The sequence below is a fragment of the Gobio gobio genome, assembly GCF_949357685.1.
Source record: "Gobio gobio genome assembly, chromosome: 19".
In the NCBI taxonomy this organism is placed as follows: Eukaryota; Metazoa; Chordata; class Actinopteri; order Cypriniformes; family Gobionidae; genus Gobio; species Gobio gobio.
This window is the reverse complement of record NC_137112.1, coordinates 13,807,148-13,820,676: the sequence shown is the minus strand read 5'-3', so window position 1 is coordinate 13,820,676 and position 13,529 is coordinate 13,807,148. Positions and strand designations below refer to the sequence as shown.

The 13,529-nt window shown below is 38.2% G+C and overlaps 1 protein-coding gene across 3 annotated transcripts in view; it reads right to left on the bottom strand.

Annotated features, from left to right (window-relative positions):
- Window positions 1-1,572: 1,572 nt before the first annotated feature.
- Window positions 1,573-13,529, bottom strand: part of lima1b (LIM domain and actin binding 1b) — a 53,033-nt gene continuing 41,076 nt past the window's right edge. For 2 of the 3 annotated variants that reach the window (XM_079844463.1, XM_079844465.1), the window contains 5 exons: window positions 12,102-12,185; window positions 9,891-9,927; window positions 7,439-7,515; window positions 7,063-7,196; window positions 1,573-3,761 (listed from right to left, as the gene is read on the bottom strand). In XM_079844463.1, coding sequence (XP_079700589.1) covers window positions 2,588-3,761; window positions 7,063-7,196; window positions 7,439-7,515; window positions 9,891-9,927; window positions 12,102-12,185 — 1,506 coding nt within the window. In that variant the 3' untranslated portion in view covers window positions 1,573-2,587. The remainder of the gene's footprint in view (window positions 3,762-7,062; window positions 7,197-7,438; window positions 7,516-9,890; window positions 9,928-12,101; window positions 12,186-13,529) is intronic. The other variant, XM_079844464.1, reaches the window with a different exon arrangement.

Here is a 13,529-nt window from a genome sequence, read left to right as displayed (position 1 = left end):
AGTAAAAATGGACAAGCGCAAGGATTTGAGCGAGTTTGACAAGGTCCAAATTATGATGGTGTAACGGATTTCCACTGAGGCAAGTTGAAGTGAACCCAAGTGCAGTTTATTTATAATGTGAAAAGAGACAACACAAACGATGACTTGAATTTACTTGAAACAGACTAGAACAGACTTGACTTGATCCATGAACAGACTTGACTAAACCATGACAGACACTCACCAACAGCGAGCGACAGGTCAGGCCAAGGGTCATTGATGCACGTGGGGATTTAGGCTGGCCTGTGTGGTCCGATCAAACAGACGGGCTACTGTAGCTCAAATTGCTCAAGAAGTTTATGCTGGTTCTAACAGAAAGCTGTCAGAATACACAGTGTATGGGGCTGCATAGCCGCAAACCAGTCAGGGTGCCCATGCTGACCCCTGTCCACTGCCGAAAGCGCCAACAGTGGCACGTGAGCATCAGAACTGGACCACGGAGCAATGGAAGAAGGTGGCCTGGTCTGATGAATGACGATTTCTTTTACATCCTGTGGATGGCCGGGTGTGTGTGTGTCGCTTACCTAGGGAACATATTGCACCAGGATGCATTATGGGAAGTAGGCAAGCCGGCGGAGGCAGTGTGATGCTTTGGGCAATGTTCTGCTGGGAAACCTTGGGTCCTGCCATCCATGTGGATGTTACTTTGACACGTACTACCTACCTAAGCATCTTTGCAGACCATGTACACCCTTTCATGGAAACGGTATTCCCTGGTAGCTGTGGCTCTTTCAGCAGGATAATGTGCCTGCCACAAAGCAAAAATGGTTCAGGAATGGTTTGAGGAGCCCAACAATGAGTTTAAGGTGTTGACTTGACCTCAGTCTTGACGTGGAGTCCATGTCTCGACGGGTCAGGGGGGTGGTTTGGCAGCAAAAGGGGGACCAACACAGTTTTATAATGTTATGCCTGATTAGTGTAAATACACACACACACACACACACACACAGCAATGCTATCGTCTCCTAAGGATAGTAACGAGTGACATGCTTGGGCTTGTATTTAAGGAAGGACTGTGCACATTCTCATGTTGTGAGCATTGTGAGGACACAATTTTCTTGCGGCTACATAGCAGATCATATGACAACTGGAGCGCTCATGGAGCAAATATGGGAGCACTCAAGGAGCTGTCCTATCCTGCTTCTGAAGGAAGCCAACATCCGGCAGATTTTATCTCTAACCTGCCCTCAAACACCCCTGCCTGGAAGATAATCCTGGAGATCTTTATTAGCTGGTTCAGGTGTGTTTAATCGGAGTTGACGCTAAACTGTACAGGACCGTGACCCTCCAGGAAAAGGACTGGACACTCTTGATTAAACCCTTCTACTGTATTAAATACCTGTATGTAGCTTTCATACTTCCGGGTCAGTTTTGACCCGTGAGCTTATAAAACAGTCATAATTATTTCTAAACAATCCCAATATTGTATTTGTTCACTTTCTCATGTGAATGTGCAAAAATGGCAAAGATTTGAATTTGACCATGTTTTACTATATTATTACTACACTTTTTTTTACACCCTTTTTTATTTATGAAAACATTATCTTTGAAATTACCTAGAACAAAACCACTGTGGTGCAAATTTGTTTTTGTGACATTTTATTTGAATATATCATTATATGAAATTTTTAAGAACATATAAACCAGTCCAAATGTATGAAATTATTATTTCTAACAGAAAAACATAAATATTAATCTGGAATGTTTTGAAACAAATTGTATTCATTTTTCATAAACTTTCACTTTCAGACAAAACCAACAGCCTGAAGACAACATTCAGAAATATTGTTTTTGACCTCCTAGCTTCTGAAATTTTGGAAATGATTAAAATATAAGTCACATAATGGTTCATTTTAATTCGCATTCATGGCCAGATTCCCACTACCGTCTCAGTCCCGACTCCCGAGTTCAACCCACCCCGTTTTGGACACGGCCTCGGCTCAGACTTGACTCAGGCGGTCTCGAACACTAGATGGCAGTATTACAAAGGTTGCATATGATGATTTATAGGCTTCCTAAAACTGGTGACAAAAAAACTTGATGGCATTAATGTATCTTCAGTTATGTACTTTTTATAATTACACATATAATGTCATTCAATGAAATAATGTTTATTGTGTAATTGTCCAATAATCTTTAAAACAGTGGAAAATGCTTTAAAATATGGGCTATAGAAGACGAATCAAAATGTGTTTGGCTGTCATGCATATTGATTAACTGTCAAAGGCTGAGAATAAAATGAGATATGGGATCAATACATTAGATTAAGAACCAATAATAGTGATTGTTAAAAAAGTTTTTTGTAAACAAGTCATTTTTTTATACAGCAATCAAAATAAAACATAAATGGCAAGGAAAAAAACTTTCAAGCTCTTATAAGAGGTCCAGAGGAAAAAGATGTACAGTACCACACACACATACACACGCACACACACGCACACACACACATACTTGGTTATAATAAAGTACTTTTGTACGTTTTTTTGAATCTGTACCATTTATATTTTCAGATTAAATAAAAGTTGGAAGGGATCTATGACATATATTGTCAAACTATTGCCACTTCCTCCTCCTCGTCATCTTCATCTTCATAGTAGCGATTCCTCTTGATCATCTCCTCTACAGTCAGGGACTCCTCCGCCTCCTCGCTGTCCCAGAAGCCCACATCCTGGGCTTTTTCTTCCACAGGCGGAGAGGACTGGAGCTCAGGAGAAGTTTTGGGGTATTTCAGAGGTTTCTCCTGATCTTCCACACAAGCGTTTGAGCCCCTCTGCGGTTGTAGCTCAGGCTCTTTCTTTGTTTGTTTCGGCTGAGACTCCTCATTTGTTTGTTGTAGATCAGCTTCATTTCTTGTTTGTTTTGGCTTAGACTCCTCGTTTGTTTGTTGCGGCCCAGCCTCTTTTGTCGTTTGTTGCGTCAGTTTGAGAATGGAAGGGGGCATCTTTTCCTTGCTCTCAATCTTGGCGGGTCTCTCAACATCCTCTTTGGATTTGCTGTCATTGTCCTTTGTCTTTTTATCTGGGATTTTCGCCTCTTTTTGCACTTCAGTTTTGTCTGTTTTCACCTTTGACAGCGAGCGAAACTCCTCCAGCGAGCTTCGCCTGACCGAGGGAGCCTTGACAGAAGATTGCGCCTCTTGTTGTGAAGGACTGGTTAATGCCAGGCTTGGTGCCAGGGAAAAGGGACGGCTCCGCTCTCTGAGAGACGAGCTACGTCGCAGGCTTTTCAGTTCTGCTCTTTCAGAGCTCTTCTGAGCAGGTGGAGCTTCCTCCTCTGGAGGCCACTTCGCTCGGAAAAGCTTGGATGGACCCTTTCCGATTTCACCGGCTGAACTAGAGACTTTGGAGCTTCCGTCGCTGTCTCCAGGAGGTGGCCACGCGACTCTCAATTTTCTCTTTTCCACAGAGGTGGTTTGTGGTTTTTCCGTACTGGAGCTGGTCATTTGACTCCTGGTCTCCTGAGCTGCAGTCATGTCAGTGAATTTGGCTTGTCGTGACTCCTCCGCTTTGGGCTTCGGTTGTACTGTAGGCTTCACAGAGTCTGCCACGAAGGGCTTTGAGTTTTCACTTTCCTCAGGTTCCTCGTCGTTTGTTCGTGGTGTCCACATTTCCTTATGCGGTCGATGGCCGAAGCCCTCATCGTAGTTGCCCTTAGACTTGAAAAGCTGATTGAAGTGAGGTTTACAGTAGATGCTGCCATGCAGGGAAGCATAAGACACCAAGCTGAAATGAGAAGGACGTATTATTGTTACATGTATGATATCTAAAATCTAACCTCCTCAGGAAGTTGTTATAATTTACTATTGACTAATTATTAACCCGACGCAGTTCTCATTGTCATGTCCAGCTCCACATTGTTTAAATATCAAATGCACTCGCGCATCTGTTCACCCATGGGCGTCTGGTCTGAAAACCAGGTGTGTTCTAGAGCATTGTTGGAGCGTTGCTATTTTGAGGAACTGAAAACAACTGCGCCATTGACTAACACAAACCTGCTCTAAAGTCAATAGCGCAGTATTTTTTGTGTGATTTAAAGGGTGTGTTAGTAATATGAGCCTATAGGCAATGCACAACACGTGTACACTCTGGTTTTTACACACAAAAGGACGCGCAGCAGCACACACACATTCTTAAATATGAAAAATAAAAGGATTCGTGAAACAGTCTTTCCGCTCGCATGTAAATAATGAATCCGCTGAGCACAACTGGCTTTTAAAGGGAATGGGAGATGAGACTCTGATTGGTTTATTGCAATTATTGGGTGTGTTACGCCCAAAACACACCCATGACTCGTTAAGAGACTAGGGACAACTCTTTTGTACCATGCGCCGGGCGCGCACTCCGTTTTTTTCTGTTGTTAAACTAACAAAAGTGTACTCGGACACGCCCTAAGTGCACCTGTGACCATGTGCTCAGATTGGTAAAATAGGGCCCCAAGACTGTCAAAATAAACGTGTTAATGTATGTGATTTTTTATGCCACCATTTATATAGTTTCTGTTTGACTTTGTTCTATTGTTTTATTATTTGACATTAACATTTCATTCTGGTAAAAAAACAAACTTCATAAAACACAAAACATAGTAACAACAAGTAACACGTAACGAAAAGATCAAAAGGATGAACCAGACAATTTTACAGATCGAATATGAAATATTTTGCACTGCATAATTCATTCAAGGTTAATAACTTTACAATAAGGGCTCATTTTTTAACATTAGGTCATGCATTAACTTACGTAAACTAACAAGGAACAATATATTTTTGCAGCATTTTTAACTTTTGTTATTGTTAATGTTCACAAACTCATGTTTGTTCACAGTGCAATAAATAATACTCACAGATACAACTTTTGAGTTTAATAATGTGCTAGTTCATATTGACTAATGTAGTTAAAGGTCCCATGTAATAGAAAAATGCCATGCCATGGGACCTTTAACTAATGTTAAGAAATGTAACCTTATTGTTAAGGATGCACCGATATAAACATTTTGGCCAATACGATAACCGATAATTCTTTATATTTGAAAGCTGATAAGCGATATAAATTTAAACTAGTGCTGGGAATCGATAAAAAAATTAACTAATTATTCAATTAATTATTCAATTTTTTTTCTGTAATTAATCATGATTAATCGCGATTAAAAACATTGGAGTTTTTAATATTTTGATATTGTAATAATTTCAGTTACCCTCCAAATTAATGTAGAAACAATTTAAAGACAGCATATTTTAAATATTTGTTGTAATGGCATCTTTTTATGAATGAAGGCCAGTTTCACTGATACTAAAGTCTCTATGAAACATCAATGACATAACATTACAGTATAACTGAAAGCTCCCAATTTCAACATTTATTAGGCTTTAAAAACAACTTTTAATTTAAGTGAACTTAAAACAATCTTTACATAAACCCATTATAATAAATGCTATATTTACCCATGGCCTTCCCTGTTTATATTTAGTCATAGCCTATAAAGAAATTTAATAGTTATCAAAAACTTTTCTTAACTGCAAAAATATTAAAGTAAATATAGATTAATCCTCATTAAAGCTACAATTTTCTCTGTTCCCTTTGTTCTTTGAAGATCATTAATCATCAGTGCTGCTGTCACTTTAAGATCGGCCGCTGCCGAACACGACGCGGATCTGACGCACTGTCAGAAAATGTAATGCGCGGGCATCTCATTTTCTCAAAAGTTCATTTAAGACATTATTTAACTAATTTAGACTCCTATTATGAGAATACTCGACAAAACTGTAATTTTGGCAAAATTCTCTGTGTTGTTGTTATTGGTTGTTCAAGAGCAAAAGAGAACTCGATTTGTGCACGAGACCGACGCGAGTTTGTGCGTTGAGTGTGTGTGTGTCAGACGCACACACAGGACATTGACATACAGCGTGTTCTCTTTTGTCTTGTCACACAGATGGTTTAAAAGCATTTATATGAATAAGCATGATCATATAATGTAACGCTAGGCAAAAATGGATATAACAACGGACGCTGCGTTAATTGCGTAAAATATTTTCAATGCGTGAAAAAATGAATCGCCAGCGTTAACGCGCTAATTTGCCCAGCACTAATTTAAACCCAAATTTTTATATCATTTTTGAGAGCCTGATTATAAAAACAAAAGTCTCACTATTAAAAGTCAATGCCCAAACACACATTTATGATGTTCTCATTATAATTTTGTATAGCCCATATGACAGATTTGTGCTAAACTGTATTTTCTTTTTTTTTAAAGTGATTCAAATCATATTTCAAGCAATTCATATCCATCATGTTGAACAGTGCACATCTGAAGTGTCTCAGCTGAAGGAAATAATACATTATTTGTCGGTTTTAATAAATTGGAAACACATTAACAAATTAGCGCCCTTGTCAGTGTGCCTTGCATGCCAGTGATCGGGGTTCGAGACGGACTCGGAGCAGGGCGGATAAGATTGGCGGGTAAGCTTTGGAGGCGGAGCAATGAAGAAAGGGGCGTGTTTGTTTGGGTTCAGCAACAACTTGAGAAATATCTCTTACCCCACCTTTAACACAGCCAAGTTAGTGCACACACATTAGGAGTAGTGAGTAGCGAACACACACACACCCGGAGTAGTTGGTGGTTAGGCTGGATCCCAAATGGCACCCTAAACCCTCACGGTCTTCCTCTGAGTCAGCACTTTCGTGACTCTTTAATGCCGCTTTGACTGCCGGGTAAAGTCCTCTGTGTAGCTCGCAAACTTGCGGGCTCAGCTGAAGTGTGCATCAAGGGCACATAACAGCCACAAAGGGAGCACTCACGAGCACCCTTCTGAAACCTAAAATGATGAATGGGACAGTCTACGGTCTTATGGACTTAACAGACATGCGCACGCAGCAGCCATTGTAAGTACACAAGATCGAAAGTGCATAGAAGTGTGCCATTTGGGATCCAGCCTTAGGTGCCTTGCTCAAGGGCTGACTCTGACTCTCTAACCATTAGGCCCCATAAGAAAGCATAAGAGTAATTAAAATAAAGAAGGACAAAAAATACCTGAGTTTGGTATTACAGAAGGAACAGCGGAAGCAAGTCTTGTGGTAAATCTGCTGGTTGGCAATAAGTTTCTCCACCGGGTAAACAGTCTTTTGGCAGGACACACATTTTTCCGGGACGGGCGGAATAAATTTCTGCCCAGGGAAACACAAGAGTTATAAAAATCTCTTCTTCAATGCAAATCTCTGTCATATTCCATACCGGCAGTTAGTAGACTGTCCCAAAATATTTAAAAGAACTACCACAGACAATTATTTTTGCCTTTGCAGTAGCAGTTGTTAGTGGCTAAATATAAAATTGATTTCCCCAGGTAGAATTAAATCTATGAACATAATGTTTAATTGTACTATAAATAGAAATGATGTAGTCCACAGACCCTGACCACTTTAGGAGGGTCCTTGCTCTCTGATGCAGGGTTTGTAGTGCTGGGACTCGCTGTGTGGACATGCTCTCCTAAAGGAAACACAAATACATGACAGATCACTACATAGTGCACACTATATGTACTGATTTTGTTTTTGTGATAATGACTTGTCTAAAACAGGGTAAATCTAACCGGTAATCACAAATTCACAATAAAATAAGCACTTAAATGAAAAGCAGGGGGAACTAATCTTTATTCAAGTAATTTGTTTAAACGTTATATTTTTCCTGGTTTTTCCTAAGTTTAAAATCATGGAGGATGTCCAGTGCAATGAAGGCTCAGACAGGTATGTAGCGGAATATATTAAATTCTCCCGAAGTGAATTAATGCAAAGAGGAAAGTCCATGAAGTGTTTCAGCAGCTGTGGAAATTATTGCAGTGTCATTTTCCCATGCCTTTACTCTGAATTGCATGCAAAAGTATCAAGTGCATCCTCGCTTTTTTAACTCGGTGTCCTGCAGCTGCTTCTGTTTTGATTTTCTAATGCTGTTTTTTCCTCAAGAAATCCTACCAAGTCTGATCCCATAACAAATGTTTAGGCAGCTCTCTAGATAGAGTTTAACCTTTGACTTTGGCTCTGGTGAAGAAATGCCACGTTTGTATTTTTCAGACATGTTTATGTAACGGTTAGAAAAGGATGTTGACATGTCAGCACTGGAGAGAAATATTGTGAGACAATGATTCATTTTATGAGATTTAACCATCACATCCACCAGCTGGAGTGCCTTCGATCTCCACAAGAGGGCACTCCTCCCTAGTCCATTGCTATCTCATCACAAACTGCATTTCCCATAATCCATTGCCTGGTCTAATTGGGCCCTATTTTAACGATCTGAGCACAAGGTCTAAAGTGCATGGCGCAAGTGCACTTAGGGCAGTCCGAATCCAATTTTGCTAGTTTAACGGCGGGGACACATGGTTAGCGCGCCAAGCTCATGGTCCAAAAGGGTTGTCCCTAGTCACTTTATGAGTCATGGATGTGTTTTGGGCGTATAAACCAATCAGAGTCTCATCTCCCGTTCCCTTTAAAAGCCAGTTGTGCTCGTACCATGGTGGATTCAAGACAAGGTTTTTGATGGTCAATGGCGCAGTTGTTTTTAGTTTCTTCAAAATAGCAATGCTCCAAAAATGTTCCTGAACACACCTGGTTTTCAGACCAGACGCCCATGGGCGAACAGATGCGCGAGTGCATTTGCTATTTAAACAACGTGGAGCTGGACGTGAAAATGAGAACTGCGTTGGCTGAGACTAACAAAAAATAACTTTCCTGAAACTGCCGTCGCATTGCGCCAAGTGTATGATAAGGCCCAAAATGTGTCATTACTTTTAGCTGTCTCATTACCTTGTTAAACTTCTTTGCAAAGTCTTGTATGTTGTTACACTATATTTCTGAGCGCTATCCGAGTTTCCTGTCTTGGTTTTATCTGCCTGTTTTACCCAAGCGTGCCTCACATGTCCTGAAAAGTGAAGCCAAAGCATCTCGATTGCCCCCAGGTGGCTGGTCCCAGTATAGTTCATAAACCCCGCCCTCTCTGTGTATTCTAATGGGACGCGAGACAAACTAAATTTACACTTCAAATCATTTAATCAAATTACACTTCAAATCATTTTTTTCCAAAGATGTATTCTGTCATTTTAGGTCGTTTTTATCACACTGATGTAAGTTCAAGTGTTCACGTTTTAAAATAAGTTTGATTTTAGTTATTTATTTGATGCTATACAAATTGGGGTGTGAAGACTGACGGCTTCTCTGAGTGAAGTAGTCACTGAGGCTGACTTTTTTTCTGGATTTTCGGGAGAAGATTGGAGCTTTAGCTTTAATTTCTACATTTCCATAACTGTTATTTCACACCGACATAATGAATTGTTCTGCAGTAAACTGAACAGACACTGCGGAGTGTGGGCAGGGTTTTGATTTCACGACTCCTGCTCTCTACTGCGCAGACTCAGGTCCTGAGGTCACCAAATCAGCACTAGATTTCAGCGCCATATCAATGTTACCAAGCAGTTCGTTACAATCTATGTTTATCTTAGCATGTTGTATTTAAGAACATTGTAAAAGTGGTGTATAACAATTAGTTCCTCAGTTCCCATATTTATTTATTTATGCATTTGGCAGACACTTTTATTCAAAAGCGACTTACAGTGCCCTTATTACAGGGACAATCCCCCTGGAGCAACATGGAGTAAAGTGCCTTTCTCTAGGACACACTGGTGGTGACCACTGTGATCGAACCAGCAACCTTCTGCATATCAGTTCCATGGTTTAACCCACTGGACCACCATCTCACAGGAGAAGATATCCCATGTTAGGAACCGCTGTTGATAACCACCCTCATAAAACTTTTAACTCACTATTTATAAAATCAACTACTGAATTATAATGGTAAAACGATGGACTCACCATTGATCTTTGCACAATTTGACTGAGGGAGTGTTTTCTGTAGAGAGAGAGAGAAGGAACAAACAATGATGAACAGGAGTCTTGTGAAATCTTAAGGTAAACAATTTAATGTTGTGACAAACATATTCATTACCGGTCAAAAGTTTGGAATAATTACGTTTTTTTTTTTTTTTAAGTTTTTGAAAGAAGTCTCTTCTGCTCACCAAGGCTGCATTTATTTGATTAAAAATACAGGGAAAACAATAATTTTGTGAAGTATTATTGCAATTTAAAATAACTATTTTCTATGTGAATATCTTTTAAAATGTAATTTATTCCTGTGATCAAAGCTGAATTTTCAGCATCATTACTCCACTCTTCAGTGTCACATGACCCTTCAGAAATCATTCTAATATGATGATTTGATGCCAAATTATTATTTGGTGTTCAATTTTTAATAATGCTCTTATTATTAGTTTTTGATACAAACGTGATAAAAAAAATCAAGGATTCTTTGATGAGTAGAAAGTTCAATTAATAGCATTTCTTTGAAATAAAAGTATTTTGTAACATTATGGTACCACTTTACTTGAAGGGGTGTGCATAAGACTGACATGACAGCTTCATAATCATGACATATGACACATTAGTTTGTATTCATGTTTATGACAACTCTCATTAAGTGTCATTCGCTCAATTATGTCATTTTTAATGCAAAGATGACATTATTTGAGATTATTATCATTATTTGATTATTTGTCTTAGTTATGACAACTTGACATAAACCAATACATCATAACCTGTCAGTGTCTTTGTCATGACAACTTGACATTACCAAGACAACATAACCTGTCATAAACATGACATAGCAGATTATTTATCAAATTTAAGAAACTACTTAGCTTTATGGGTTAGCATTACATTAAACTGTCATGTGGTTGGTTTTGACGTTGGCTGTCATGAGGCCATTATAATGTCATTAATTTTTTTATGACCACTTTTTTTTTTACAGTGGTACAAATTGAATTTGTCATTAAAATGTCATTAAAGTGTCAATACTCCGTCAAATTATTTTATAACAGTGTCATGAATATTTTTCTTGACCTAAACTACAGTGGAACAAGTTGAATTTGTCATTAAAATGTCATTAAGTGTTAATACTCTGTCAAATAATTTTATAACAGTGTCATAAATATTTTTCTTGATCTAAACTATGGCGTCATAGAGGAAATCGTACGAGTCATTGAAAACTCACCTCAAAATGATAGAGTGGCACCACTGGTTAGTGTAGTGTACGCCATTATGATGGTGTCTTAGCTAGACTTATCCATGATGTAAAAAAGCATTTCAAGAAAACATAAATGTGTGGGATGCTAAATGTGTGGGATGCTGTAATTAACTGTTTGTGCAGGGATATGGACCAAACGCTGCATGGCTTAACCCACCATTGTACTGTTTTCATTTCATTTTGGGTGAATCAGTCTCCAAATGCAATAAAATATAATTTTATCCATTTAAATTATTATTATTATTGGATGATTGATTTTATTTCTTGAACACCTTTTCATATTTTTAAGACATTTGAAATTGTCTATTATCTGACTTTCTGTTGGAGCTTTTTAAAAAAACAAAAACAAAAAAAAAACATTATGAACTAAAAACACTCAATGACATTTTAATGACAAATTCCACTTGTACCACTGAAAAAAATTCATGACATTAGCCTCAGTCAACATCAAAACCAACCACATGACAGTTTAATGCAATGTTAACCCTATAAAGCTAAGTCGTTTCTTAAGTTTGATAATTAATCTGCTATGTCATGTTTATGACAGGTTATGTTGTCTTGGTAATGTCAAGTTGTCATGACAAATACACTGACAGGTTATGATGTATTGGTTTATGTCAAGTTGTCATAAAGACATCTCAAATAATGTCATCTTTGCATTAAAAATTACATAATTGAGTGAATGACACTTAATGACAGTTATCATAAACATGCATACATGTACGTGTCATGTCATGATTATGAAGGTGTCATGTCAGTCGTATGCACACCCCTTCAACTCAAGTAAAGTGTTACCAAATATTCACATACAAAACAGCTGTTTTAAATTGTAATAATATTTTTTAAATAGCAGTAAATTTAGTCTCATGACATCACTAAAAGAAGTTTGTCTTTATTGGTATATTTAAATGAGTTTTAGAAGGAAATGAAAGCATGTATCATACCACCGTCTGTCCATCACCAGCAGATGGCAGAATCTCCTTCTGATCCACGCAGGGAACACTGTCCTCTGTTTCTGACTGCCTTGCCTGAATCAAAGTGACAATCACGCCACATCAGCACAGTTCAAAACAATAATCCAATAATGTATACATGATAAAACATGATAGTCGTGCAGGGCTCCAGAATAACATTTGAGAGCAGTGCCACTACAGATGGAAATGTACTATTGTTTTGCATTGTTTTGTTAATAAGTGCCGTTATTAATAATATTACATGTTTGTTTATATAAAATTATACAGTGAAGCTCTGAGCTTTAATTGATATGCAAATAAAATCAACTTTTATTAACAGCAGTAATGAGCAAAAACCTAGTTTTACAGGGAAAATGTAAATATTCTACACTTATTAAATGTCCCATTGTTCTTCTGTAGTCCCACTAAACTAACGACTTCTTCAGTGATAATAAAAGGAGCTCTTTACTTGTTTTCTGTGTAATTCAGTCACAATTTGAAGAAACGTTTTTGTTTTTCATGTTTTTCAATTTGTGACTTCCTACTTTTTTTACATTTTTGTGGAAATGGCTAATAAGTCAAATAAATGCGCCTCTGCTGCCATCTACTTACACTCTAAAAAAAAAAAGGTTCTATATTGCACCAAAAATGGTTCTTGGCTCGTAATCATAGGGGAACCTTTTTTAGTGCTATATAGCACCAATTTTGGTGCTTCAGTGGTTCTTCAGCGGTTCTTCAGAGGTTCTTCAGCGGTTCTTCAGAGGTTCTTCACCGGTTCTTTGACTAAGGTGCTATATAGCACCTCTGAAGAACCGCTGAAGAACCACTGAAGCACCAAAATTGGTGCTATATAGCACTAAAAAGGTTCCCCTATGATTACGAGCCTTTTTTTTTAGAGTGTATAGTGGTCATTTCATGGCTTTTTAAAATCATCGGTGTATATATATATATATATATATATTAGGGGTGTAACGTTCTCGATAGCGAGAGGGGTGTAATGATAGCGCAGTAGCTGGTGAGACCTGAACAGCACATATTGCTATTTATGTTAAACTAAACTCATTTAAGCCTTGCCAACTTAAACATTCAAGAGCAAAACGAAACATTCAAGAGCGAAAGAGAACTTGCATGAGTTCTCTTGCACTTGAACGGACGAATTCACAAAAAAAAATGTCAACATGCCCGTCTTGGCGAGTATCCTAGCAAACATAGTAGGTTAGGTCTTAAGTAAAACGTAAACAGTGGACAAAGACGTGTGTTCAGGTGTAACAGTATGAACTGAATCTGTGCATTATGTCCTAAAGGGAAAGAAGCCTTTTCATGCTGTCTGTGTTTTTAATGTTAATCAAACAACAAATGACAATCACTCACTGCTCTTGACTGAATAGCTTTTGTAACTTCAGTAATGATTCATCTTTA